At 38.2% G+C, this 27,659-nt stretch overlaps 1 protein-coding gene across 1 annotated transcript; it reads left to right on the top strand.

The window, feature by feature from the left end:
* The first annotated feature begins 274 nt into the window (after positions 1-274).
* On the top strand, positions 275-25,428 carry LOC121428146. Its single transcript, XM_041624737.1, has 4 exons — positions 275-437; positions 15,195-15,272; positions 17,258-17,365; positions 21,182-25,428. The coding sequence occupies exon 4, from the start codon at positions 21,248-21,250 to the stop codon at positions 23,501-23,503; it is 2,256 nt and encodes a 751-aa protein (XP_041480671.1). The 5' UTR covers positions 275-437; positions 15,195-15,272; positions 17,258-17,365; positions 21,182-21,247; the 3' UTR covers positions 23,504-25,428.
* Positions 25,429-27,659: the final 2,231 nt, after the last annotated feature.

Raw genomic sequence — 27,659 nt, 5'->3', positions numbered from 1 at the left:
TCAGTCATATACATGTATGAAAAATGAAACAATTTCATGTAATAATACATTAGGGAATGGGGTGCTAGCCGTTATATTGCTGAACTTTAAAATTGCTATCAGTTATCAGATTTTGATGAAATTTTCAGCATTGTGCTCTGTGAATCTTCCTCTACATTAGATATGAATATTTCAGCCCGGAACATCCCTTTTTACCCCCCCCCCCCCCAAAAAAAAAATAAATAAATAAATAAATAACACGATCTGGCCGGCATGCGCAACCGCGCCGCAACGTATCATCACACAAGCGGGCTTTTTTGCTGACTTTGAATTGGAATCAAAACAGATGTGACTTACAATTTCCGGAGTTTGCAGCCTAAAAAGCTAAAGCCTATAGTTAATTAGTAGCCGGCATAATCGAGTGGCCTTATAAATTGAAGATTTCGTGGAGTTTTCTAGTAAGTATGGAGTAAAATCACTCAAATATGAGCTTGTATTGAACTCAAGTGCGGTTTGAGCTGAGTCTCCCTGAGACGTTATGTTGACCATTGTGGATCACTTTGTGCAATTGACAAGAGATTTGGCTCCTGTGCATTCCGAATATATCGATCACAGAGTTGTGATGAAGCCATAGGACTTGTGTTCATAAGAATTGCATATAGGCCTAGTGCGTGGTTTTGGTAATGGCCATGGCCTGCTGAGTCCTCTGGGTGATTTCAAGTTCGGTGTTGGTGTTAGTGTTGAAATTTCGATTGCTTCCCCTAGCTCCAAAACTTATTAGAGTTTGTAAAACTGATCCAGATCACATTATTGACATCTCTACAACTATGAGTAGTGAGTGACTTTTCGGGACCATCCTCATTTTATGTTTGGTGTTATAAATAATCGTGTAAAAATTGGCCCAACACCAACACCAAAAGGTCAACACTGAACTTGAAATCACCCTCTGTATGCGCGTGCATCGCGGTGCAGATAATTAGTGTACCGTACTAGTCAAAAGTTACATGTACATGTATGTGGGGCCCAAGTCTGCACACCGGCTACATGTAACACTTTGAGTTAAGAATAAGATTTAATTTGAATTTCTTTGACATTATCCTGTTTAACTTTCGGCCATTCCGTGCTTTAGGAAACTGGACACTTATTTGAACCGGGATCTACCTTACCATGATTTTCTAAAGAAATCCTCGCTTCAACAATTTTCAAAAGATCTGATGCGAAACCTTTTGTTCCGATGCGAAACTCTCCACACAGAGCATCGAGCAGTCGCTTCTGGTTCCTTGCTCCTCACACAATATTCTATTGAACGACTTTTACAGCGAGGGACGGTTTTTCAATCGACTTCTGAATTATATCAATAGACTAGTCTTGAAAAAGGAAACTAAATTATGTGAATAGTTTGTATTTAATGGTGTCCTATTTCACGACTAAATTAAGGCTTGTTAACCCTTGTTAACTTATGATTTTGATTTGTATTTTGGTGTCCTATTTCACGACTAAATTAAGGCTTGTTAAACCTTGTTATTTGGTGGTTGGATGTCAATGAGAAATTACGTGGGGAAAGAGGTGTCCACTGTGTACAAGTCTACGGAGAGTTTCTCCGTTCGTTTCTACAGACTGGTGTCCTATTTCACGAGTAAATTAAGGCTTGCTAATATGCTAATATGCACCTTTCATTCAATTGGCATTTGAAAGCATGCTCCACCAGAGCAAAGATCATGAAGTCAGCCTCTTTAAGTGCAGTGAATTATTCACACTTCTAAGCAATCAGCACATAAGATTACCATCATTGACCAATGTTGCAGCAAAAAACATCAATGTCACTAATAAGAACATTTATATTTAAAAAGTTTATTTTCATTTTTAAAAGTTTAATCACATTTATTTAATACCAAAAGTTCCCACTCATTGAACATGAATCACAAAAATTATATGCTATAGCATTTATCAGACTATTGTTGTCAAAAAGAGATTTTCAATATTGACCTTTCCATCAGAAATGATTGATATGATTATCTTGAACTTTCGAAACTCTTATTACATATAATGCAAATTAATCCGTTATAAACATCACAACATTATTTGAGTGAAAATAGAATGCTTGTGCCTCGATCCAGCAAACTCGTAGGGCCAAATAACATCAAACCCATTCGCGAATCCCAAATATTGTATATGACTTTATACATTTGCCATCTTGACTTCCGTGATATAGGTCTATCAAGTTAGCAGTCGAAATACTGCTTGCAGGGTGTCGGTCTTGAAATATAAACAACAATGTTTCTGATTTATAATGCTTGATTAGACTTTTCATGGACAAAATTATGTTTTCATTCATAATTAAAATTATCACGAGAAATACATACTACATGTACTCTATAGGTTGTGTTTTCAATTCAATAGCATACTGACTAAATAAAGCTTAGATTAAAGACTTCCCCGGGCACGCCGTCTCTATGCGACATTTCAAAAATGTGTACATTATAGTGTCAATTACAGCTCTGCGAATGTCAACACAGAGTCATGCAGCCCTATAGCAAAAGTGCAATCACACATAAATATTAGGATCCGTACACTGCAGTTTCACGTAAAGGAACGCCACATTTAATATTTTGGCAAAATTACAGAAATTATTTCACTGTAAGCATATATAAAGTGTCATGTATCTTGCAAAATGTGGAAACTTATACATGTATATTCAAGTCTAATGTCTTAAAAAAGAGGAATTAAGATTTAAAAAAATATATGATTTTCCCTTTGAACTTTATAAAGAAAACATGTCCAAAAATAATAACAAATACATTCATGAATCCCAAACATTGTATTACTTTATACATTTGCCATTTTAACTTCTGTGATATTAAGTTACCAGTCGAAAATACTGCTTGCAGGGTATCGGTCTTGAAATATAAACAACAATGTTTCTGATTTCCTCATAATTCTCAGAATCCCGGCCATGCCGGTTTTAATTTATTATGCTTTATTAAACTTTTAACTGGCAAAATAAGGTTTATTCATAAATTCAAGCTATCAACGGAGATACATGCAAGATTGCGTTTTCAATTCAATTGCATACTGACTAAATAAAGCTTAGATAGACTTCCCCGGCCACGCGTCTCTATGCGACATTTCAAAAATGTGTACATTACAATGTCATCTCCGCGAATGTCAACACAGAGTCATGCAGCCCTATAGCAAAAGTGCAATCACACAATAATAAAAGCATTAGGATCCTTACACTGCAGATTCACATAAAGAACGTCACATTGAATAATATTTTGGAAAAGATACAGAAATTATTTCACTATAAATAAATTCACATATACGGCTTGCAAAATGTGCATGGAATCTTATAATTTCAGTCTAATTTCTTTAAGAAAGAGTTATTGAGAAAATAATCATTTTCACTTTGGACTTTATAAAGGAAGAAAAAAATATTTCATGGAGTTAGGTATTCTTAATTATTTCAGCAAGGATTGAATAGGTTAGCTCGTGAAAAAGAATATTAAGAGAGTTTCTTACTGAAAATCACTGTCCGATGAGAATTCATATTGGAAGTCACATTTTCCGTAGCCAGGGCGTTCAGATGTCTTTGTTGCAATTGCTTTTCCCTTTTTGTCCACAGGGATGAAACCGGCTGGGTGGCATAGTGTACTGGTAGTTTTGTCCCGTTTTGCTGCCTTCTTTTTTCCTTTTGAGGACTTGCGACCGGGATTAATAATGTGACGCTTCATGGCCAGGCAGGGACGAGATGGACTTTTGGGTAGCGGGGTGATGACTTGCTCCTTAGAGGTTGATGGCATTCCAGACACTGGTCGCTGTCTCTCATGTTGCTCCATCGGCTCTGTTCATGTTGGCCCATCTGATGGGATCTGCTCAATCTCAGGCTCGAATGCTCAAGTTATCCTATCTTCCTCTTGGTGAGCGTTCCAAGAGTCAAACACCGGGTAGCGAACTTCTAGCGATGGTTTGCGGACCAGTGAATAGTACTCTTGGATGAGGGCGAAGAAGTTGCAGATACGATCCAACTTCTGACAAGCGACCCTATTTCGCTAGATCACCTCACAGAGATGCCCTTCGAAGTTGGAGAGACGAGTGCCATTCATCTGCTTGAAGTGGTCTTTCGCCAGTTTCCACGCTCCCTCAATCGTATTGGTGTGAAATTCCTTTACATCTCCAGTGTTGTCGTTCTTATACAGCTGTTTGAAGGTATGCTTATGCTCGACTGTGAAATGTTGATACCCCCTCCTGTTCAACGAGCTGTAGGCCCTCCATCCATCGCTGTATATCGTTGAGCCCTTGGTGACGTGACGCTCGATGAGAGGAATTAGAGTGGCCTCCTTCCTTTCGTCCACGGGGTAGATGATGATGCGATTCGAGGAGCGTTCAATCATCCCAAAAATCCACACCTTGACACCACGAGGATCCCCTCGGTTGAACTTGCACCTACGTCCGAATAGACTTTCATCGATCTCTACTTCCCCCGAAAATTGTTCCGGAAAGGTACCATACATGTAGTACAATTCGTTGACAAATTTGCAGCAAATGTCTCTCATAAAATTCGCCCAGTCCACTGCAGTACGTTTGTAGTCCATACCAGCGGTCACGGAACATCGATGGAGTGAAGAGGATAGTATCCATTACCTGATAAAGACCAGGATTTCTCTGACATCGAAATGAGAGCCTTCAAAATAGAGTTGTGATGGATGGAGTGGCTTGTAGAATGAGGCCAAGTGACCGATCCTCGACATCTCCAGATAACGCCACCTTTTTTTTCACAGAAGTTACTTCTTTGCACCTCCTGGTGCAGACTGCACAGTTGACTGATGCAGCGATTAGGCAGTTTTCTTTAGCCAACTATACAAAGACTTGTCATCAAGACTGATTAAAAGGTTGTAGAAGTTGAATGGATTTTTCCAATGTTCGAATACCCCCGTCGAAGGGTCTGGAAGGCGCTTACTCCAAGACATGTTGGCAAAGTGATGATTTCCCTCCAATTTTCCCTTATTTATCCCCTTGATTGCCGCCAAAAATATCATTAAGTGAAAAGAATTTGCATAATTATACTATTAACATAATAATAGGAATATTCTGTTAAAAAAAGTGGGCACTTACCTCTGTTTAATAATATTTTGGTGTTCCATCCAAAAACTCGTAGCGCCCTGTCGATACATTTCACGCATAGAGTCGGTAGTTCATTCCTTCGAACAATCTAAACAACGCTCTAAAGTGGTTGAAACTTGACCTTTCTCTACACAGTTCCATTAGCGTTGCCCAGTCTAAAAATACATCAGGGTTAAGGCCATTAACAAAAACAAATGCTGCCACTAAGCATCTGTTCCAGTGTCTCAAATTTTTCGTCCAAAAACACCTTATATTGCGAGGCCATTTCCTAGCATCACCAATAATATCCTGTATATCGGTCCACAAATGATAGATTTCCAGATTTCTCGAAGTCATTCCGAATTTCATAGAATAATAAAAAAAACGATAAGGGCCTAATTATTGTCAAGTTGCAAGATGACTTTTAACACCCCTATGAGGTTTGTATTAGTTCCATGTCATAATCTCATATTTTCCATGAACCAATGGCATCACAGACAAGTTTTAGAGCATGCGCAAAATATAGCATTGAACTTTGTTACTATGCAAGACCTTTCCATTTTGATATTTCAATGGGGTTGTATATTGTAGACGTATTTTAGTTTCAAAGTGAATGCTTGATTGAAAATTAGACGAAATCATCCCCTCCCTTAATTCATGAAGCATACACTGTTTATGATGTCATTTTGTGCACATGTAGTCGAGAAGTGGCAGTAGACTTCCTTGCATTGATTGCACAATGCATTATCTAATCAGTAATTACCCTTTGTAAATTATGGTACATTCCATATTTTCTCATAGGGCAAAATATTGAGCATGCGTAGTGGAATAAATAAAAGGTTTTTTTTACTCTACTCGCAGTCATGTTAGTTGCATGCTGTGAATTTTAAGAGTAGATTGCACTGGATCTTGTAGTACTTTACTATCCAGAATCACTGAATGACACCTGCTCGCACTCTGCTCAGCGAGCTCATCACAAACCACGCCTTTTAAAACCATATATGGAAGCTAGTCTACATGCACACACAACCCCCGAGGCACTCGCCCTACTATATACAGACGACCAAAGTGCGCGCGCCTGTGTAATAATTTCCATTATTTTTTTATACGAAGACACTTCTGCCAAATCAGCTTAGAATTAAAATGCACAAGGAAAGAGAGAGAGAGAGAGAGGAGATGAAGATATGAATATTCTGAGAGGGAAACATACATTGCTAATGACCATTAACATGCTGCAAGTCGCCACCTTGACACTCATTCATTACAGGAATCACGGAGTTTGCATATTTATAATCAATTACTAGATAATAGGATCTTTGCAGGGGCCCGGAACCGGGGGGACTGGGGGACTTCAGCCCCTCCCCCACTTTTTTTCCAAAATAGTGTACAAAAATGCAAAAATAACCATATGATTGGGATTTTTTGCATGGTCAGCCCCCCCCCCCCCACTTTGAAAAACGTGCCTGCAAGCTGGCAATGACTTGAGCCACGGCTTTCGATCGGCAAGCCAAGGCAAAGATACATGTAGTTTAAACTATATACAGAGGGATGTACACAAATCTCTAGCACGACCTCCTATATGCACGCGAATACCGTACTGCGCCTATATGTGAGCATAAGAAGTGACTTTTGACCAATCAGATTGAGGCTGAGTACGAGCGTGAGTACACTCCATCTAGCCAGCTTGCCAATGCACGGAGTGTTTGCATGCGTGTGTGTGCGTGTGTAGTCTATCACAGTATTGAACTGGCAACATAGTTTCATTGCACCGGCATTGCACGCTGAGAATTTATTTGTAAATTACATGATCTTGTAGTTTACTCCATGACAGACAGCTATTTGGTATAGTTTGATTGATAGGTGCCCAAGGATACGCGTCCAAGAAAGTATTCCTCATCAATTACTCTTGAGATGAGCCATGCCCTATATTAGCCAACACTTCATTCACTTGGCCCTGCACGCGACTGCGGCACCATTATGCGCATGTACAAACTCACTTCCGACCAATCAGCTTATAGGCCAGTACAGTGCGTGCATGCATGCCACGCACGGCGAAAGGCACACACGATCTACGTTTTGGCTTCGTAGATGTGAGAGATAGAGGGAGTGTGTGTGGCCACGTGGGTAGAGTACCTTTATTGAGAGTAGCGACAACTCAGCGATAGGAGCCATTTTGTTTCACTCGTAGACAATGGTAGATATAACAATAAACAATACACGGCACCATTTTGTTTCACTTTCGGTTCAATTCCGGTCCCCCTATGTCGCTACTCTCTATATAAAGGTACTCTACACGTGGGCTAATAATATATCAATTGCTAGCATTTGTGCACTCGCAAACAATCAAAGCTTTATTCTTTATTTCGTCAATTAGGCCCACAATTAGGTTTAATTCCCAGTGCTGATTGCTCTCACAATCCCGCGATCTGAAATATTTTGGCAATTTAGACCTAAATTGTGACATTATAAAATATTTTTTTTTTGTAATCACAAACAAGATGTGGTATGGTCATAAAAAGCAGGAGCTGAAATTATTTGATACATTGACTTGAGAAGGAACCTTTTATGAACTGTTTGTAGACATTCATGGGAGGGGGGGTAAGTATATCAATGTCCAATTGCAACCACTACACGGCCACACTAATTTCGTGTAATCATAAAATAATGAAAACTCGTCACAAACAGAAACTCTCCGTAGACTTGTACACAGTGGACACCTCTTTCCCCACGTAATTTCTCATTGACATCCAACCACCAAATAACAAGGTTTAACAAGCCTTAATTTAGTCGTGAGATAGGACACCAAAATATAAATTAAAATCATTATTTAACAAGGGTGAACAAGCTTTAATATAGTCGTGAAATAGGACACCAAAATACCAAAATCAAACTAAAAAACACTAGTTAACAAAGTTTAACAAGCCTTAATTTACTCGTGTATTAGGACACCAGTGTGTAGAAATGCACGGAGAAATTCTCCATAGACTTGTACAGAGTGGATACCTCTTTCCACACAAAACCCTCCCATAGAACCCTCCCCATACATGCGCACGAGCGACTAAATAAAGCTATATGATGACATCATCGATCAGACGAGAGATTGAGAGTCTACATCTTTAAGAAGAGATGATTAGATGACATGATCATGGATCGAAGATCTTGTCATCTGACCATTTCTTCTAAAAGATGTCGACATGACGAGATCTTGTCATCTCATCATCTCTACTAAAAGATGTCGACATGAGGAGATCCGGGATCTTGTCATCTGATCATCTCTTCTACAAGATGTTGACATGATGAGATCCTGGATCTTGTCATCTCATCATCTATTCTACACGATGTTCACATGATGAGATCCGGGATCTTGTCATCTAATCATCTCTTCTAAAAGATGACGAGATCCGGGATCTTGTCATCTCATCATCTCTTCTAAAAGATGTCAACATGATGAGATCCGGGATCTTGTCATCTCATCATCTCTTCTAAAAGATGTTGACATGATGAGATCCGGGATCTTGTCATCTCAACATCTCTTCTAAAAGATGTCAACATGATGAGATCCGGGATCTTGTCATCTCATTACTCTTCCAGAAGATGTTGACATGGTGAGATACGGGCCCCAGGGGCCCGTTTCTCAACACCGTCATAAGTCTAACTTCTTGACTAAATCGGAGATAGTGAGCTACTTGTCCGCTAACCGTTTCACGAAGCCCTCTTTACCAAGATCGGGTACAACAACCTCACTAAATATTTAGGACACCTCCGAACCTGTCACAACTTCTTTCGTAATGACGTAGTGGCATCATGTGGGTAGACTATGACATGCAAAAGTGCCGAGAAATTTGAAAATTATAATCTTACGTAATCAATCATAGAGGTTGAAATTACATCCCAAAATAAGTGGATAATGCATTAAATGATCATTGTAATACAAAGTTACTATGAAAACTGTTGGTAAAACGCCACAAAACCATTCATTTTGAAATAGTAAAATAATCTAATCGATAAAAATTCTACCACGTCAGGCCATCCATAACTGGACTTGTATTTGTCGTTTTCAGACCCATTGACATTTGGATAAATTCTAATCTCTAATTTATGCATAGAATTTGTCAAATCGTAAGATCGGCATCAAGGATTTATAAAAAAAAAGAATGTTAAACTATATTTCGATGATGTTTGGAATCGTAAAACATTGTATAATTATCATAATTTTACAAATAAAACCGTTTTGGTTTACTTTCGTAAACTATTAAAATTGGATATCCCGGGGGTACCCATCTCAACGTAAACATGTGATTTTTTAGTCATGAAATAAATTATTCATAATTCTATTTTTCAGCAATTGAATGCCCCAGTCTTCATGGTATAAGTATGTATGATGCATAATTTACCTGTGCTATTATTTTTAAAAGATGTAATTCCCAATTCATCACAATATTTGCAATTTCGTCATAATTTTTCTTTTTGAAAATTATGCTATTTTGTGACTAAGGCTACGTCTCGTATGCTCTTTTTACCGATAGTATCGATATCAAGGTATTTTAGTTAGGAAGCCTTTCGTGAAACAGGTTTAGTAAGATTGGAACTAACTCCGTGGTTTGTGGATAAAGATATGACTAACTTGTCCAGGTGTTGAGAAACGGGCCCCTGGGATCTTGTCATCTCATCATCTCTTCTAAAAGATGTTGACATGATGAGATCCGGGATCTTGTCATGTCATCATCTCTTCTAAAAGATGTTGACATGATGAGATCCAGGATCTCGTCATCTGATCTATTGCTATCAAGATATCGACTTCCCAAGATAATTATCTCAACATCTCGGTGGCACTTTTAAGCTTCCATACTGGCTTCATCGAGAGTAAGCCTACGTTAGTAAGTTATTTTTACTCTCTAGAAGCCTCCTTGCTACTTTGTGTGGCAGTGCAGCGACCAGTGTTAGTGACTCCAAACTTCGCGTGTGCATGTGTCCATATACTTCGCGGACTGTCATCTCAAAAAAAAAATATGTATTGACACTTTTGACATTCAAATCTAATTCAAGATCATCAAATTTGTCACCGTTAGCGCCCATTCGGAAGAAATCTGGTATTCTCAGCAAGCGTCACGATATCATTTTGAAAGCAGATATCAAAATGTGACTTCAATGTGGTACTGACTGATTCTACAGCGCGTCCCAAAAAAAACTATACACTTTTGAAATGGCTGCCAAATAAAAAATCTAGCACTTTGGGGAAAAAGACTCTCATATATGGAAAGCCAATGAAGTCAACTTTCAAATGACACCAAAAAGTTGGAAAAATATTAATGCTTGAGCGAGCACTGCCCACTGAAACAAAGGGTATGAAAATTAGGGTGGGCTGGAATTAGCCTTCCAATTTATTTCAGTTGTTGAGAGGCAAATCATTTCGAACTTGCAAAGTTAAGGGCGTTGTGATAAATTAATGATCAGCCTTGATCAGTTTTGATAGCTTAAGCAAATTTTTTTAAGTTATTAAATTGAACTTTTATGCATGAGTGAACACAAATTACACTTTTGGAGCAGCATTTCAGCTTTATCATTTGGATCTCTTTTGGGGCAGCATTTCAACTTTATCATGGCGATCTCAGCAATGTGTTCATGGGAGTTGGCCAGTCGGGAGAATAGGGGGTGAGATAGGGCTTAAGTGGGAGAAGTAGGTTGATGGAATAAGGGTCAACAGAACATTCAGCCCCACCCCCTCCCTCTTTCCCACCCTCCCCTCCTGTTGAGAGTTTGATGGCTATTATGTACGCGTGAAGTCCAGAGCAGAATGTTGGTTTAATGATTAATTCTGAATTAGGGCATCAACTTTTTCCTATCAATCATTCAATCAACAATTTATCAGTACATTAACTCATTCAATGTGCAATGTGATCATTAAAACATTCATTTTTGTCTCACCTGCGAAGCAGAGTGAGACTATAGGCGCCGCTTTTCCGACGGCGGCGGCGGCGGCGGCGACGGCGGCGGCGGCGTCAACATCAAATCTTAACCTGAGGTTAAGTTTTTGAAATGACATCATAACTTAGAAAGTATATGGACCTAGTTCATGAAACTTGGCCATAAGGTTAATCAAGTATTACTGAACATCCTATTAAAGTTTCATGCCACATGACCAAGGTCAAAGGTCATTTAGGGTCAATGAACTTAGACCATGTTGGAGGAATCAACATCGAAATCTTAACCTGAGGTTAAGTTTTTGAAATGTCATCATAACTTAGAAAATATATGGACCTAGTTCATGAAACTTGGACATAAGGTTAATCAAGTATCACTGAACATCCTGCATGAGTTTCACGTCACATGACCAAGGTCAAAGGTCATTTAGGGTCAATGAACTTTGGCCGAATTGGGGATATCTGTTGAATTCCCATCATAACTTTGAAAGTTTATGGATCTGATTCATGAAACTTGGACATAATAGTAATCAAGCATCACTGAATATTTTGTGCAAGTTTCAGGTCTCATGATTAAGGTCAAAGGTCATTTAGGGTCAATGAACTTTGGCCGAATTTGGTGTATCAGTTGAATTACCATCAAAACTTTGAAAGTTTATGGATCTGATTCATGAAACTTGTACATAAGAGTAATCAAGTATCACTGAACATCCTGTGCGAGTTTCAGGTCACCTGATCAAGGTCAAAGGTCATGTAAGGTCAATGAACTTTGGCCATGTTGGGGTTTTTTGTTGAATAACCATCATATCTCTGTAAGTTTATTGGTCTAGTTCATAAAAAGTGGACATAAGAGTAACCATGTATCACTGAACATCTTGTGCGAGTTCGAGTAGTATTCAAAGTCAGCACTGCTGCTATATTGAACCGCGTGATGCAGGTGAGACGGCCAGAGGCATTCCACTTGTTTTCCAATAAATTATTTCATTAATCATCATAATCATTAAAGTTTTTTGGTAATCATTCAAACTGACCATCAGCCACCGGTCACTTGGCAGTTAAGTTTTGAAAAGGCTACAATCCAGGAGATGAGACAGAGAGAGAGGGGGGGGGGGGGCTGGAAAATGGAGGTGAAGAGGGGAGGGTACCTATGAATTTTAATTTGTAAAAGGACAAAATGAAGAGGAATGCCCTTTTAACCAAGTCTTAGCATACCTCGACCTCTTGCTTGTAACAGGTACATGTACCATCACATTACTCTGACTCTCATGAACACACTTCTGATGTCCACAAGATGAATATGCTACACTAAAATTGCAATTTCTGTTCACTCATGCAGTACATTTCAATTGAGAAATTCATGAAATTTGCCTATTAAAAACCAAAACTTATCCCACTCATGAATAGCAGAACACCCTTAGCTTTGTAAGTTCCAAAGGACTAACCTCTCAAAAAACTGTATGGCTAATTCCTGCCCAGCCTAGCCAAGCTTAGTCTCCCAGGAGGAGAGAAGTGGGGGGAGGGGGTAGAGATGGAGGGAGGGGTTGCTAAATGTTCTGTTGACCTTAAGCCCATCAACTTACTTCACCTACCTAAGTCATATTACCCCCTCTTCTCCTGACTGTCATGAACACATTGTTAAGATCCACATGATCCACATGATAAAGCTGCACTAAAAATTGCAATTCATGATCACTCATGCATTAAATTTCAATTTAATAACGTATGAAATTTTCACAAACAACAAACTGATAACATCTGATCTTTAACTCACCAAATAACCTTCAACTTTGCAAGTACCAAACAAAAAATCTGAAAGAAATTGGAAGGCTAATTCCAGCCCACCCTAATTTGCATACCCTCTGTTTCAGTGGGCAGTGCTCGCTCAAGCATGAATAATTTTCCAACTTTTTGGTGTCATTTGAAAGTTGACTTTATTGGCTTTCCATATCTATAAGTCTTTTCCCCCAAAGTGCTACATTTCTTATTTGGTAGCCATTTCAAAAGTGTATAGTTTTTTTTGGGATGCACTGTATAGTATTTTGTCATCAATCTGATATAAATATCTTACCTTTTGAGCTGGATTAAAAAAAAAAATCTCTTCAAAGACTTTGGATCTCAAAGTTAGGTCACACTTTTTTAGAAAAATCGCGAAACCCCTTGACCTAATTCACATTTGCATCAATGATTTTATAGTTTACGATCTTGCCGTCATTGTAACTATTTCTCGCATTGGTTTTTATAAGTTGTTAATATTTTGTGAACAAATTCAAGCCAGATGAATATTTTTTTTAAGTCCCGAAGTTTGGATACCCCATCATACTGTACACAACAGGCGCACACACTGACACACACGAGAAGAGAGGTGGCTTAGTTCAGGATAAGGCCATTTCTTTTTCATTTCACAAAATCTTTCAGATAATGATGTTCCTTATATTATTATGAGTAGAAGCGAGACAGGTAAACACAAATGGATTTCCTAGGGAAATCCATCCGAATTCCATCCGTGTTGACCTGTCTCGCCTTGGCACGTATGGGGACTATGTTAAGACTCTGTGATGTACATGTAGAAATGTTTTAACATATGGAGTGCTCAAGGTCAAGGCTAGGCCCGGCTCCATAACTCAGGAGGCTTCTATTACTACGAGAGTAAAAATCATTTACTGACGCTTGCACATGCTTACTCTCCACGCCCATAGAGCCACGGATTAATTGTGCCACATTCATGTGCGTATACCGGGGGTCAACGATGCAGTTTTCGCCCCCAAAATTTCTACTTTCCCTGGAAAGATATTAATTATTGCGACATCTAAGAATGTCGATTTCATTTTCGTCTCACCTACCAGAGGTGAAGGCGAGACTTGGGGATCCAAATGTCGTCCGTCCGTCACAAACCTAATGACACATAACTCCACAATCGTAAGTCACTTTTCAACCAAACTTGGATGGTACATCATACATGTAGATGGACTTGGGGGACCTGCATGTTATGCTGCAGTTAGAGGTCACATGGTATTAAAGGTCAAAGGTCATTTTCAGGTCAATGTTAAAGTTTACATGTACATGCAAGACTCTATTACGACACCTCACTCTGCAATCATAGGTCACTTTTCAACCAAACTTTGATCATGATAGGTGGACTTGGGGGACCTGCATGTAATGCTGCAGTGGGAGGTCACATGATAAGATCAAAGGTGATTTTTAGGTCAACAAAGTTTTTATAAGCAAGACTCTTATGACACCTAACCATGCAACCATATGTCATTTTTCAACCAAACTTAGATGGTACATGTAGATGGACTTGTGGGACCTGCATGTGATGCTGCAGTCGGAGGTCACATGGTTGGGTCAAAGGTAATTTTCAGGTCAACGTTGAAGTTTACGTGCAAGACTCTCCTATGACACCTAACCACGCAACCGTAAGTCACTTTTCAACCAAACTTAGATGGTAAATGTACTTAGGCGGCCTGGTGTAATGCTGCAGTCGGAGGTCACATGGTAAGGTCAAAGGTCATTTTCAGGTCAACATTAAAGTTAATGTGCAAGGCTCTTACATGTATGACAAAATTGTGTTATTCCATCCCAGTCATTTCACAATGAAGTTTCGATACAATTCTGTTGCCTACCCTCACAAATCATAATATTTCTGGTTATTTTCATAAGTGGGTGAGACACAAAATGGCTTGTTAAATGAATAGACTACATGTACATGTAGGCCGGGGCTAGAGTAATTGTGCCCAAATATCGTCTGATATCATCACACACTTAACGTTCGGTCTTAGCATAATTGGACCAAAACAGGGCCCCTGATGTCAGAATTCATGGCAGTTTTTCCCCAATTTCTTGATATTGTTTGGAACTATCTCTGAGATTTAATAGTCTAAACCATATCAGATATGGTTTAGAATATTAAATCTCATGTTCACATATTGTGATGGATACATGTAGGCTATCAAGCCTCATCTGTGGGTACGGTCGACTCTCTTCTCACTACTTTGAGAGGGAGGGACAGATTCACTGTACTATGTATGCACTCATATTTCTCACGTTTGTGGGGAATTGCATTGTGTTTTTTGGGGGGGGTGGTAATTGGTATACAATTGAATCAACACCCATTAAATACATAGCAAGTCCTAGGATATGGATGGATAGCAATAAGTTTAAAATATAATTTTATTGATTTTGTTTTTCATACAGGTTATTGAAAAGAGAGCATCCCAGCTTATTTGGCAGTGTCGGTTGTGTATAGATGACAACAACTTTTGTGAAGGAATTGTAAGTTGAATTTATTACTAACAGGATCGCATCATAAATGGAGGTGTTGTGGCCGAGTGGTCTAAGATGCGGTACTAGATAAAAGTCTTGGGTTCTGTAACACAAAGGTTAGCGATTGATCTTACGCTTGATTTTCATGATTGATTGTACATTGTAGTCAATGGAATCAATCGTAGACGAATGTTCTACGATGAATGCTAAGTTTTGTGTTACAGGGCGGCCCCAGGGGTAGTATTCTGGAATACTGTCATAACTTTTGTCATATATTTCTTTCATTTCTGTCTGAGATATGACACCACTATGATTGTCACAAATCTATTCTGAACATTGTCTTTTCCCTGTCATACATGTACATGTATCTCTCTAAGTTCCGGCCCATCTTTTCGGAAGCAAACCAATCAAAATCATCGTTAGTTCCCAGTTGGAGCCCTTCTAGCCAATAGGAAGGCTCTGTGGCAGGTAGGGCGTATACCCAATACAGTTGCTGATATCGCACAACTATGAGTGCATTAATGCGCGTAATTACAAAGAGAGAGAGTAAGCTGTGAAAGATTTTACAAGAGAAATAGAAAAAGAAGGAAAACAGAGGAAAAAGGAGGAATTAATATGTAGGGCCTAACTGATTGGAGCATGAACAAATATTTTTGAAAATTGTCATGGATGATGAGTGAAACTACATATAATATCACAATCTAATCTAAATAATATCATTATATGCTTGACATTTAATCGGCAGGGTATCGGGATATTTGGTACTAAAAGATATGACAAAATTTGACTGCTTTCCCCTTGTCATAAATTTTCTTTTACTTTATAAAATGATTACGCGCATTTAAAGCCGCTTATTTAAGGTGCCCGCAAAAGATGAGAGACAAAATTTATGACAAGTTTTGTGACAAAAGTTATGACACCCACCAGAATACCAAACTCTGAGAAAAAGATAAAATATGGAGAAAAGAAAATGTTCAGAATACCACCCTAGGGTTCAATCCTCTGCCACAGCACCTAGATGTATGCCTGTAAAGCAAGGTATTTAATTGAAAATGCTCTTTTATCCCACGTTCAAATGAATAGAAATGCTATATAGGCCTTTAAAGTATTCTTTGTAACTACAGTGTATGTGTGCGCTTGTTTCCTTTTAAAAATAACTGCATGATGGTAGGAAATTACGTAATCTATGTGGTTGCAAAGCTAACTTTCACTAAATTTGTATTTTTTTAGTTTATATAAATTATGCTAATTGGCAATTCCCAGCAAAAGCGGACATTTTCCAAAAATTTTATATCAAGTGGCTCGATTTCAAATCTGGATCAAAATTTTCTATTAAAACTTGTATGGATAATCACAAAGGTTGATCATTATTAGCCTCAATATATCTTTTTTACGCATTTCCTTATAGGAGAATCGGAACCATCCCCCAAAAAATACATACATGGGACTAGTCTCGACATATTTTCATTTACTTATTTTCAATTTAACGTAAAGTTTTCAGTTGGATAATCTGAAAGTCATCATGTTACATCACATAAAAGACAATGTTCAAATATACATGTAGGTTTTGGGAATGGTTAAAATATGTCAAAATTGTGTAGTGCCGGACAAAGTGTAATGTGACATACTGTAATGTGACTGACCAGAGTTTTTGTATCCACTAAAGAAACTCGAAGTTGCTACCCAAATTTAAATGTCTTATTTGTGTTTTGATTTGAAAGAACTAAATGTATATCAGTAATCAGTCACTTTTTTGCAATGGCCTTTTTGTGCAATGCGACTAACTGATGTTTAAAGGGACGCCGTGGCGTCCACAATACACAGGATACAACCTTTCTGTATGTATTGTTTTAGTTGAATATACAATGTTCTTCAGATCTGGCAGTGGTGGGGGCATAAATTTTGTCTGCTTATTGTCAGGTATTCATCTAATTTCATCAGAGAAAAGTGAATCAATTGTTCTTCTGTATTGTTTTCTTTTTCTTTCTGTGTAGGAGGCACCCCAAGGGTACTAGGCTGATTTCAGCATTATTGACAAGAGGGCCATCTTTGAATTATGTCATCTAACTCATGCTCTGGGAAAAAAAATTCAGAGGAAGCAGGTGACTTATCTTCTTTAATTATAAATGGAAAAGTGGATCAAAAAATATTGAAAGGTTATGCAGAAGATGGCCAAATTGATTCACCAGACAAAGAGGGTAGAACCCCATTGATGATAGCATGCTTGCATGGGTTTACAGAAACTGTAAAGTCCTTATTAGCAAATGGTGCAGACCCCAACTCCAGAAATGTTCAAGATGGCAATACACCGATGCATTATGCTTGCATGGTAGTAGGGAAATCTCGTCGTAGTAGATTTCAGCTGGTACCGAAGCATAGGGTGACAAAGCTTCCGATTATAAAGTTGCTTGTGAGTCATGGAGCAGAAATTGTTCAAGACAACCAGGATGGATGGAGCCCGGTCTGTGTAGCTTCATTGTACCTCCTGACAGACGTAGTAGACTTCCTCTTAGCACAGGACACTACGTCTTTGAAGATCAAGATCAACGCCATGGAAATACTTGGGATTTCACAGGCTACTTCAGATGACCCTGAAAGTGCAGAACAGACTTTCTCAAAAGCCATGTCCTATCGGAAAGAGACTGGTATTTCAGAAATAGAAACAAGCACATCAGATCGTAACGAAATGTTATCTGGTGGCCCTGTCAAGGCGTGTCTCACAGAAGATGATCTGTCTGAATCGCCAATGGCTGTGATAGGCCATGCTCTCTGGCTTGGTGATAGGCTTTTCCCTAATCATCTCAAGCGGAGGTATCTCTACCCGTTCGTTGCTAAATTTGGAGCCGAGTTGATGTTTGATATGTATGAGGGTGGCTCTGATATGCCTGTGTACGGCGATGGATTTCATATGTTGTCCTGTGCCCTTGCATTGGAACGGACAGGTGAATTGAACTTAGGATCCGTTGCAAGGCACCTGGCTTCTGAAAGTGAGAGAGTTCAGAATCATCGACATGCCCCATTCTATGTGTGTGCAGATAAATTGTTGGGTTCATACGAATCCATTCTGAATGATGTACCGATAGACTCTATACTTGATAATTTGGAAGCTCTAATATCATCTTTTGGGCAAATACTTTTCTATGAAGCCTTCTATTGCTGTGAAATGATTTTCTTAAAACAAATACTGCAAGCAGTGGAGAAGTCGGTGAAAGTTATCCATGGCAGAATGTTCAGGGAAAAAAATGACAAGTTTGCTGAGATGCCACCAGTGACCTTTGAAATAATGATACTCTTATCAGAAGCATGTGCTGACAGTGAAGGTGAGATGCCTCCATGGGGTCCCGATTGTATCAAGTATGTGATATTGAAATTGCTGTTCTATGATAATGCCTCTTACAAGGACAAAAATGGATTCACCCTGCTTCACCTAGTAGCACAGTGTGTTGAATATACCACGGACAATCATGACATCCTGTTGGATCTCACAAGGGCCTTTGTTCGTCACGGATGTCCTGTTGATGTGGTCAACGATATGGATGAAACCGCCTGTGGTATCTTGGAAGATGTTAGACTCGACGGATATGAGATTGATTCAGAGTTTCTGATGTTAGTGAGCCCACCAACAACAGCACTACGCCTTGAGGAACTAGCCATCAGAACAATCATAAGACACCACCTCAATTACAAGGACATACTTCCTCCTACTTTGTGTGACATGATAGAAGATGGAGTCAAGGAATGTGAAGAATTTTTAAGAGATTATAGTTACTGAAAATGGGAATGACAACTTGAAAAGTATCTACAGTGTATTCTATCCATTTCTCTATTTCTATACCCAAGTTGCTTACAACTTCTTCAGTAAATTTTCTCTTTTATTTGCTATCAAGGCATTTCAGTGCACCAGGCTTTGCTATTACTGGTTCCCCCCCCCCCATACTGCCCCTTTTGAATTTTAGATATGTGCTTATACATTCTTTTTGTTTTCATAAAGAACTGGATTTTATGAGGGTCCCCCTATTTATGCCTACTTCTGCTAAACCTACAGTGTCTTTACAATTACACTAAAGAATTACATGTAAGTGCCACATTTCAATATTTTTCACACATGGTATTTTGTTTCTTATGTCAGTCCATATTTCTTTGTCTTAATATCGTGATCACAATAATTATTTGTTAAGTGTTTGAATTTGTTAAAACAGTGAAAGTATACATGTAGTAATTACTTTAATGGAACCCTCCTTTATCCCTCTGGAATCCTGAGTAGGATCAGATTGGCAATGTGGAGTGCTTGCTCAAAGTATACCATGTGGGGATAGTGGGGATGGAAAAGTTTTAGACAGTCATGGACATTATATATTATTTTTCATTTCTGGTGTTGTAAAGATTGCCTGTGTACAGAGTACATTTAGTTACTTTTCATAGTTGCAAGTGCTGCCACCTCTGCCAATTGTTACAACTATTGATTTTATGACTTTTTGTCAAAAAGCCGATGCCTAGATTCAATAATCAAAATGAGCCAATATTGGAGCCCAAAAATAATTCAAAGGAACCATATTATCTTTGATCATCATATTTCAGAGACAGAAGCCCATTATCAATTAATATGAGCATGCTTCCTGCTAAATAGAGTCAATGAAGCAGGAAGCATGTTCACATTTGACAAACTGTCAGCTTACCATACATTCTTAGTGGTTTCGTTCATAGGCAAGCTCAAGCTTATGTACATGTACGGGAAATTTCAGGGCCCCGTCTTACAAAGAGATGCGATTGATCCGATCAACCACAAACCTGGAAAGCCAGCAACGACAGCATCTAAAATGCATGTTCAAAATATTTTCTAGATATGGTGTGTTCTTATACATTCACTGTTTTCTTGACAATGGACATTTCTCCTTTGTTTTCAAAAGACATTGTGCATATTTCCTAAAGAAAAAAATATGACATTGATGGATTTCCATATTCTGGAGGTTGATCAGATTATGGTCCATGATCAGATCAATTGTAACTCTTTGGAAGATGGGGCCCTGATGTCTTGTAACCTTGAAAATGCATGAAAGACACATCAACATTGTGATGATGATCATGGTTTAGGTGAGGAGTAACCTCTTAGATATTGTGACAGTGACCTTGATGCTGATATTTTGGAAGAGGGAAACTAACAATACAATTTGAAAATATTGCAGTTGTTGATATTCATCACAAAAGCTTTAGATAAAATTTTCTTGGACCCCCCCCCCCCCCATAAAACTCAAGTAGTTGAAAAACAGAGAAATACCCGACCCTTCGCTATAAAAGTTGCTTATTACTTCATGATTTCCCAGTTTCCTTCAACCAAGTCCTTCATTCCGCCTTTCATTCAGTCTTAGACTCCACATAGCTCAGAGATATCACTGTAGATACAGTATTGTTTCCTACTTCTTGATCTCCCAGTTTCCTTCAAGTCCTTCATTTCTTCTTTTATTCAGTCTTAGACCCCACATGCTCAGAGATAGTACTGTAGATACATTATTGTTTCCTATTTTCTGATTTTCCAGTTTCCGTCCTTCATTTCTCCTTTTATTCAGTCTTAGACCCCACATGCTCAGAGATATCACTGTAGATACAGTATTGTTTCCTACTTTCGATCTCCCAGTTTCCTTCAACCAAGTCCTTTATTTCTTCTTTTATCTAGTCTTAGACCCCACATGCTCAGATATATCATGGTAGATACAGTGTTCATTTTACAATAGTACACCAACGGTGTGAATCCATCAAATCCTGGTTATTGGTAAAGTCATGCTTTTGGAGAAATACATGTAGTGCATTCTGCAATCCAGAAAGATCTGCTTGGTGTTGATAACATTTTGACATTGCTCAATCACAGAAAGATATGTCCAGGGAACTGATTGTTCTTTTTCCCTTTTCTTGTTTGCTTTCAGCCTCTGATATGTAGGAAACACTTCCCCTTAATGTGTCATCATCGGAACAAGTGAGATACTTGAATTATGGCTTCTACTTCAAGCTGTGAGGAAATTGCTTCAGATCAAGCAGGTGACCTATCTTCTTTGATATTGAAAGGAAAAGTGGATGAGGATGTTTTGAAGGATTATGCAAAACATGGTCAAATTGATTCGCCAGACAAAGAGGGTAAAACCCCACTGATGATAGCATGCTTGCATGGTCTTACAGATACTGTAAAGTCCTTATTAGCTCATGGGGCTGACCCAAACTCCAAAAATGTTAAAGATGGCAATACCCCATTGCATTATGCATGCATGGTGGTTGAACCTTTAGAAGAGGATTCTCTATCTGGAAGTTATTACAGTCCATCAAAGTGGATGACAGCCAAGCTTGCAATCACAGTGCTGCTTGTAAGTCATGAAGCAGAAACTGTTCAGGACAATCAGGATGGCTGGATCCCCGTTTATGTTGCTACATTATATCAACTGATAGATGTTGTTGACTTCCTCTTATCAAAGGATGTAGCTTTAGAGGTGAAAATCAAAGCTACTGAAATACTTGGAGTTTCACAGACGACTTTAAATGATCATGCACGAGAAGGATTCCACTCATTCTTGCAAGCTCTATCTTTTCGCCAAGAGGCAAGAGGTCTTCTAGAAACCTCATCAGATATCTCAGAATTGGAAACATGCTTCTCCAAAGTCTCCCTGAAAGAGTTTCACTCCCAAGAAGAAATGAAATCAGTAGAGGGATCAGAATTTGCTATTACCGGCCATGCCTTTCTGCTCGGAGAGAGGCTATTCCCTGATCATCTGAAACGTAAATATCTCTACTCATCTCTTGCTAGATTTGCAAGTGACTTGATGACAGGTGTTGAAAAAATGTGTAATGAAGGGTTTGAGATATTGTCTTACATTGTAGGGTTAGAGCAAAGGAGTGAATTGAAGTTTGGGTCAGTAGCATTCTACCTGGCTGAAAACAGTCATTCAATCGTGTTAGAGGATGAAGAAGCGACTCTGGAATTTAGGCAGTGTGTAAGGCAATTGTTGCATTCATATGAATCTATCCTTCATGGTGTACCAGTAGACACTCTGGTAGACGATAGTAAAACCTTCATTGAAAGCTTTGGTGAAATACTGTTTAATGATGCATTCTATTGCTCAGACGTTGAATTCTTGAAATCCTTACTGCAAGTTGTAGAGAATTCTTTGAGAGTCATTCATGATAGAATCCTGAAGGAAGACCCAGATAAGTACCCCAAAGTGCCTTCAGTGTCCTTCAAGATCATGGAACTTCTTGCAGAAGCATACGTTGACAACGTGTATTGCGGAATGGGTTCAAGAAGCCTTGTGAGAGTAAAGTTTGTAATATTCAAGCTTTTATTCTTTGATAATGCTTCCTATAAAGACACCAGTGGGTGTACTGTGCTCCACCTAGTTGCATACTGTGTCCAAACTGCCAGAGACCTGGACGATCTGATGGAGCTTGCCAGGGTATTTATACGACATGGATGTCTAGTTGATGCGGTGAATAACAAAGGCGAAACTCTCCGTAGTATCTTGGAAGAGTATGAAATGAACGATTATGCAATTGATTCAGAGTTTATGGAGTTAGTGAGCACTCCAAGGACAGTACTTCGCCTGGAAGAGCTGGCCATCAGAACTGTCTTATGGCATCACATCAATTTTAGGGACAAAATTCCTCCAAGTTTATGTGAGATGATTGAAGAAGGAGTCAAGGATTCTGATCTAGAAAGGTGTAGTGATGACTCGGAGAAGGGAAGTGAGGATGATAGCATGGCTGAGAGCAAGGATAGAGAGGATGAAAGTGAAAACGACGACGAAGGAGACGATGAGGATGAGAGGGACGTTGACGATGAGGATGAGAGGGATGTTGACGATGAGGATGAGAGGGATGTTGACGATAAGGATGAGAGGGATGTTGACGATGAGGATGAGAGGGATGTTGACGATGAGGATGAGAGGGATGTTGACGATAAGGATGAGAGGTATGTTGACGATGAGGACGAGAGGTATGTTGACGATGAGGATGAGAGGGATGTTGACGATAAGGATGAGAGGTATGTTGACGATGAGGATGAGAGGTATGTTGACGATGAGGATGAGAGGGATGTTGACGATAAGGATGAGAGGTATGTTGACGATGAGGATGAGAGGTATGTTGACGATGAGGATGAGAGGTATGTTGACGATGAGGATGAGAGGTATGTTGACGATGAGGATGAGAGGGACGTTGATGATGAAGATGAGAGTGATGATGATGATAGTGAGGATAATTGATTTTTCTCTTTGCCAAACATGAATGAATACAAGGAGCCTGTTGCATAAAACTTTTGCCATAAAAACTGGCAAATAAACAAGTCTAACAAAAAAAATGCCAGCTTTTCTGTTATTCATCAGGCCCAAAGACTTTCTTTGGCTATTGTAGGGTAAATTCGACCTTTAAGACCACTGAAGTTTCTTGAAGAAAAGTCAATGATCCACAAGGGGGCTTGAGTTGTGTAGGTTATGTTCCTTGGAAGGTTGTTGATGTAGCAAAAGAACCATAAAGAGCTGGGTAAAATACCTTTGGGTGTTACAGGCGATATCGGATATCAAGGCTTGCCGTTGATGATCGTGTGCTGGATCACGTTGTATGGCCAAAACCCAGATAATCTGTCAGCTTTTTAGATTATTAATAATGGTCCCAGGACAGTGTGAATGCTTGAGAAGTATTATTATTATATGTGACTCTTTTTCAATCTAAAAATTCGAGGTTTTGTTGATGATAATGGCACTAAGAAGATATGCAAGAAACGTCTGACAGAGCTGCCAATCCCTTTTTTCTGCAATTTTTGCTACCAAATTAAGGCATTGCATGTTTATTCTTTATAAAATACAAATTCTTATTTCAGTGGAAGCGCCGTGATGTAGTGGTTCTGACTCTCGCCTTGTAATCAGAGGGTCGTGTGTTCGAATCCCACCATGGTCTACCATCTTTTGGCAAGGCATCAATCCACACTTTGCCACTCTCACCCAGGTGCTAAGTGGGTACCGGTAGGAAACAACCGTCATTTTGTTTGGTTTGGCAAGTTTTTGCCTGCTGCTTGAAATGCTATGAATCCAGTGACCGGGTAATAATAATTGTGAAGCGCTTTGAACATTTGCAGATTGATAAAGTGCTATATAAATGCCAAAATTATTATTTTCTTTAGAGAGATTTTTTTTACATTTTATGAAGACAAATCGTTTCCAGATGTCTCTATTTCACAAGAATAGTTGATTGGATGAATTGTGTTTCATCAAGGTCAAATGTCATTTAGGGGTCAATGTTTAAATATAAAGTTTTAGGAATCACTGAATACAGTTTGCTAATTCCAGAGGCTGACAAGAATATGTCAACATGACTCTTGAAACTTAAGGGTTGTGTTGACAAATGCCCTTTTTTCGTTTGAAATGGCATCTCCTTTTTGGGCCATTATGATTCCTTTTTTTATTTGAGGAGGCGGTGCACAATGTCGACAGCTTTGCTGTAGACTACCGCTATTATGGATTTTCTATTTTCTATTTATCTTTATTTCATTTGGATTAAATTGATATAGGCCTGTCATATGTTTTGAAACATGATAAACATAATATGAAGCATGAGACGCTTACGATGCATTTACCCAGAGAGCTCTGGCCCGCTTGATGCATATTTCATGGTAGCATAAACAATCACTAAATCATGTACAAATATATTGTGTTGAGTTTCAATTGTCACATGACACTAGATTGATCGTGACCAAAAATGTTTCTTTTAATGTCAATAACTCATTACAACTTAAGATTTGTGAGAACTGTTTTTATTTTTGTTCTTTGTGTATGCTTTATACCGTGTGCTTACTCAACTCTTAATTCTTGGTTATGTACTAGTAACAAGTGCGTGTATGTGTACTTGTATTCGCTTTGTAAATGGCGTAGATGTAATCATTTGTTTATTAGTTTGAAATAGACATGAGACGAATACCAAATTATACAGATGAAACATCAAATGATTTGTTTTAATATGCCACTTATATTTACTGTAAAGCTATACTGGAGAAAAGGATATCCAATCAAATACCATGTATTTCATATGCAACAAAGAAGACTTGACATTTCAAAAGGGATTCGTATATTGTTGAAAGCAATAATGTTGATGCACAGTACGTAGCATTGAAAATAAAGAATTGTCTGGAAATTAATGGATGTGAACTTCTAATTGTTCAAGTATTTACCTTTCTTGTGTGAAGGCCTATTAGTCCAGGATAGGCCCCATAGGAAATTGACCAAACCTTGTTTTTTTATATATACAATATTTTTTGATGGTTTCTTGTCAATTCGAGGGTGCTGATTACGAATCTGAATGATGCCACTCGTGTAACCTTGAGCATTTTCCGCAAATTGGCAAAATCCAATATGGCCGCCAAAATATGCAAATTACTCATGAAATTCATAAAATTGTCCGCACATTGGCTGTGAAATGCATGAAATTGTGTGGCAGGAGTGAAATACAATCTTAAAAAATAATTTTTGACAAGATATTTATCTTCCTGATATTCAAAATGGCCGCCATAGGCCATTGTATACACTATCATGTACAATATGAATAGGGGAAACTAATTTTCACAAAAATGAGCACTAAATTGCAAAAATCGCGATGTATGAACGAAGTAATATATGCAAATCATCATTACTAATGAGATATATTATTTATTATGTCAAATATGGGAACATTGCTGTATTTCGATATCTAAAATAGCCGCCACTGGCCCAAAGAGTATTATGTACAATGGCAATGGCCGGGGCCAAAAAAACGAGAAGATTGAGCATTAAAATGCATATTATTAAGATAAACGAGTGGAATACTGACTAAAAACATAGATGTAAATATGCCATTTATGTGGTAAATGCTGTATTTTGAAATTCAAAATGGCCGCCATAGCCCCTATCTTCATCATGTACAATGCGAGTAGAGAAACTAATTTTCACACGAGTAAGAAACATAAAGTGCATGTAATTGTGATCTATGAGTAAAATATTGTCTGACAACATGTTTTATAGCAAGACATATCATTTCTTTGTCATGCATGAGATAAATACTGTATTATGAAATTCAAAATGGCCCCTATAGGCCCTAACAGTATTATCTACAATCTGAATTGGGACATATAATTTTGTACGAATTTGGATTTGCTTGACTATGACATCCATGTAATCCTGTTGTATGAGTAAAACGTTGTTTGAAAACATTTTTTTAATCATCGCATTTCTTCTTTCATATAAGTGATAAATACTGTATTTTGACATTCAAAATAACCTCTACAAGCCCTAACTAAATTATGTAACATGCGAACAGGGAAACTAATTTTCACAAGAGTGAGAATCATAAAATGCATATAACTGTGATGTATGGGTAAAGATATTGTCTTAAACATTATTTCTAACTAAATACATCACATATGGGTCGTGGACATGGTGGAGGTAATAAATGGTGTACTTTGAAATCCAAAATGGCTGCCATAGGTCCTAAAAGTATTGTGTACATTGTAACATGGGACATATAATTTTGACAGAATTTGGCTTTGCTTGACTCTAAATATTGCATATAATTGTGAATTGTGATGTAAAGGTGAATAATTGTCTAAAACCATGGTTTCTAACTAGATATATCATAATGTTGTGTAATTAAGGTCATAAATGCTGCATTTTTAAATTGAAAATGGCCACCATAGGCACTTATCGTATAATATACATTTTGGGTGGAGACAAATCATGTTCACAAAAAGGGCATATGGCAGCCATTTTGAATGTTGAAATACAGTATTTATCACCTAAATTACATAAGATATGATATATTTTGTTATAAATAATGTTTTCAGACAACGTTCCACTCATACATCACCATTTGACCAAGCAAAGCCAAATTCTGTTCAAATGATTTGTTCCCATTCATATTGTGTATAATACCGTAAGGGACTGTAGCGGCCATTTTAACTTAAAAATAACCGTATTTATCACCTAACTGGTAGAATAAATGATATATCTTGATAAAAATTATGCTTTCAGACAATATTTTACTCATAGATCACTATTACGTGCATTTATGGTGCTCACTCCTGTGAATATTGGTTTCCCACTTTGCATTGTACATAATACGGTTAATGTCGATGGCGGCCATTTTGAAAGTCGAAATACAATATTCAACACAAACTTAAAACCTGAATGATATATTTCGTAAGAAAATAAGTTTTTAGACAGTATCCAATTAATTTATCACATATATATGCATTTTAGCGCTCACTCTTGTGATTTCTTTTCTCCCATTTCTCATTTCTGTATAATACTTTTAGGGCCTTTGGCAGCCATTTTGAATATCAGAATACAACATTCACCACATACATGGCATATTAGTAATATATTCCGTTAATAATTA

The sequence above is a fragment of the Lytechinus variegatus genome, chromosome 14 (genome assembly GCF_018143015.1).
Source record: "Lytechinus variegatus isolate NC3 chromosome 14, Lvar_3.0, whole genome shotgun sequence".
Lineage (NCBI taxonomy): Eukaryota > Metazoa > Echinodermata > Echinoidea > Temnopleuroida > Toxopneustidae > Lytechinus > Lytechinus variegatus.
Note: the sequence above shows the minus strand (reverse complement) of the source record. Positions and strands in the feature narration are given on the sequence as shown.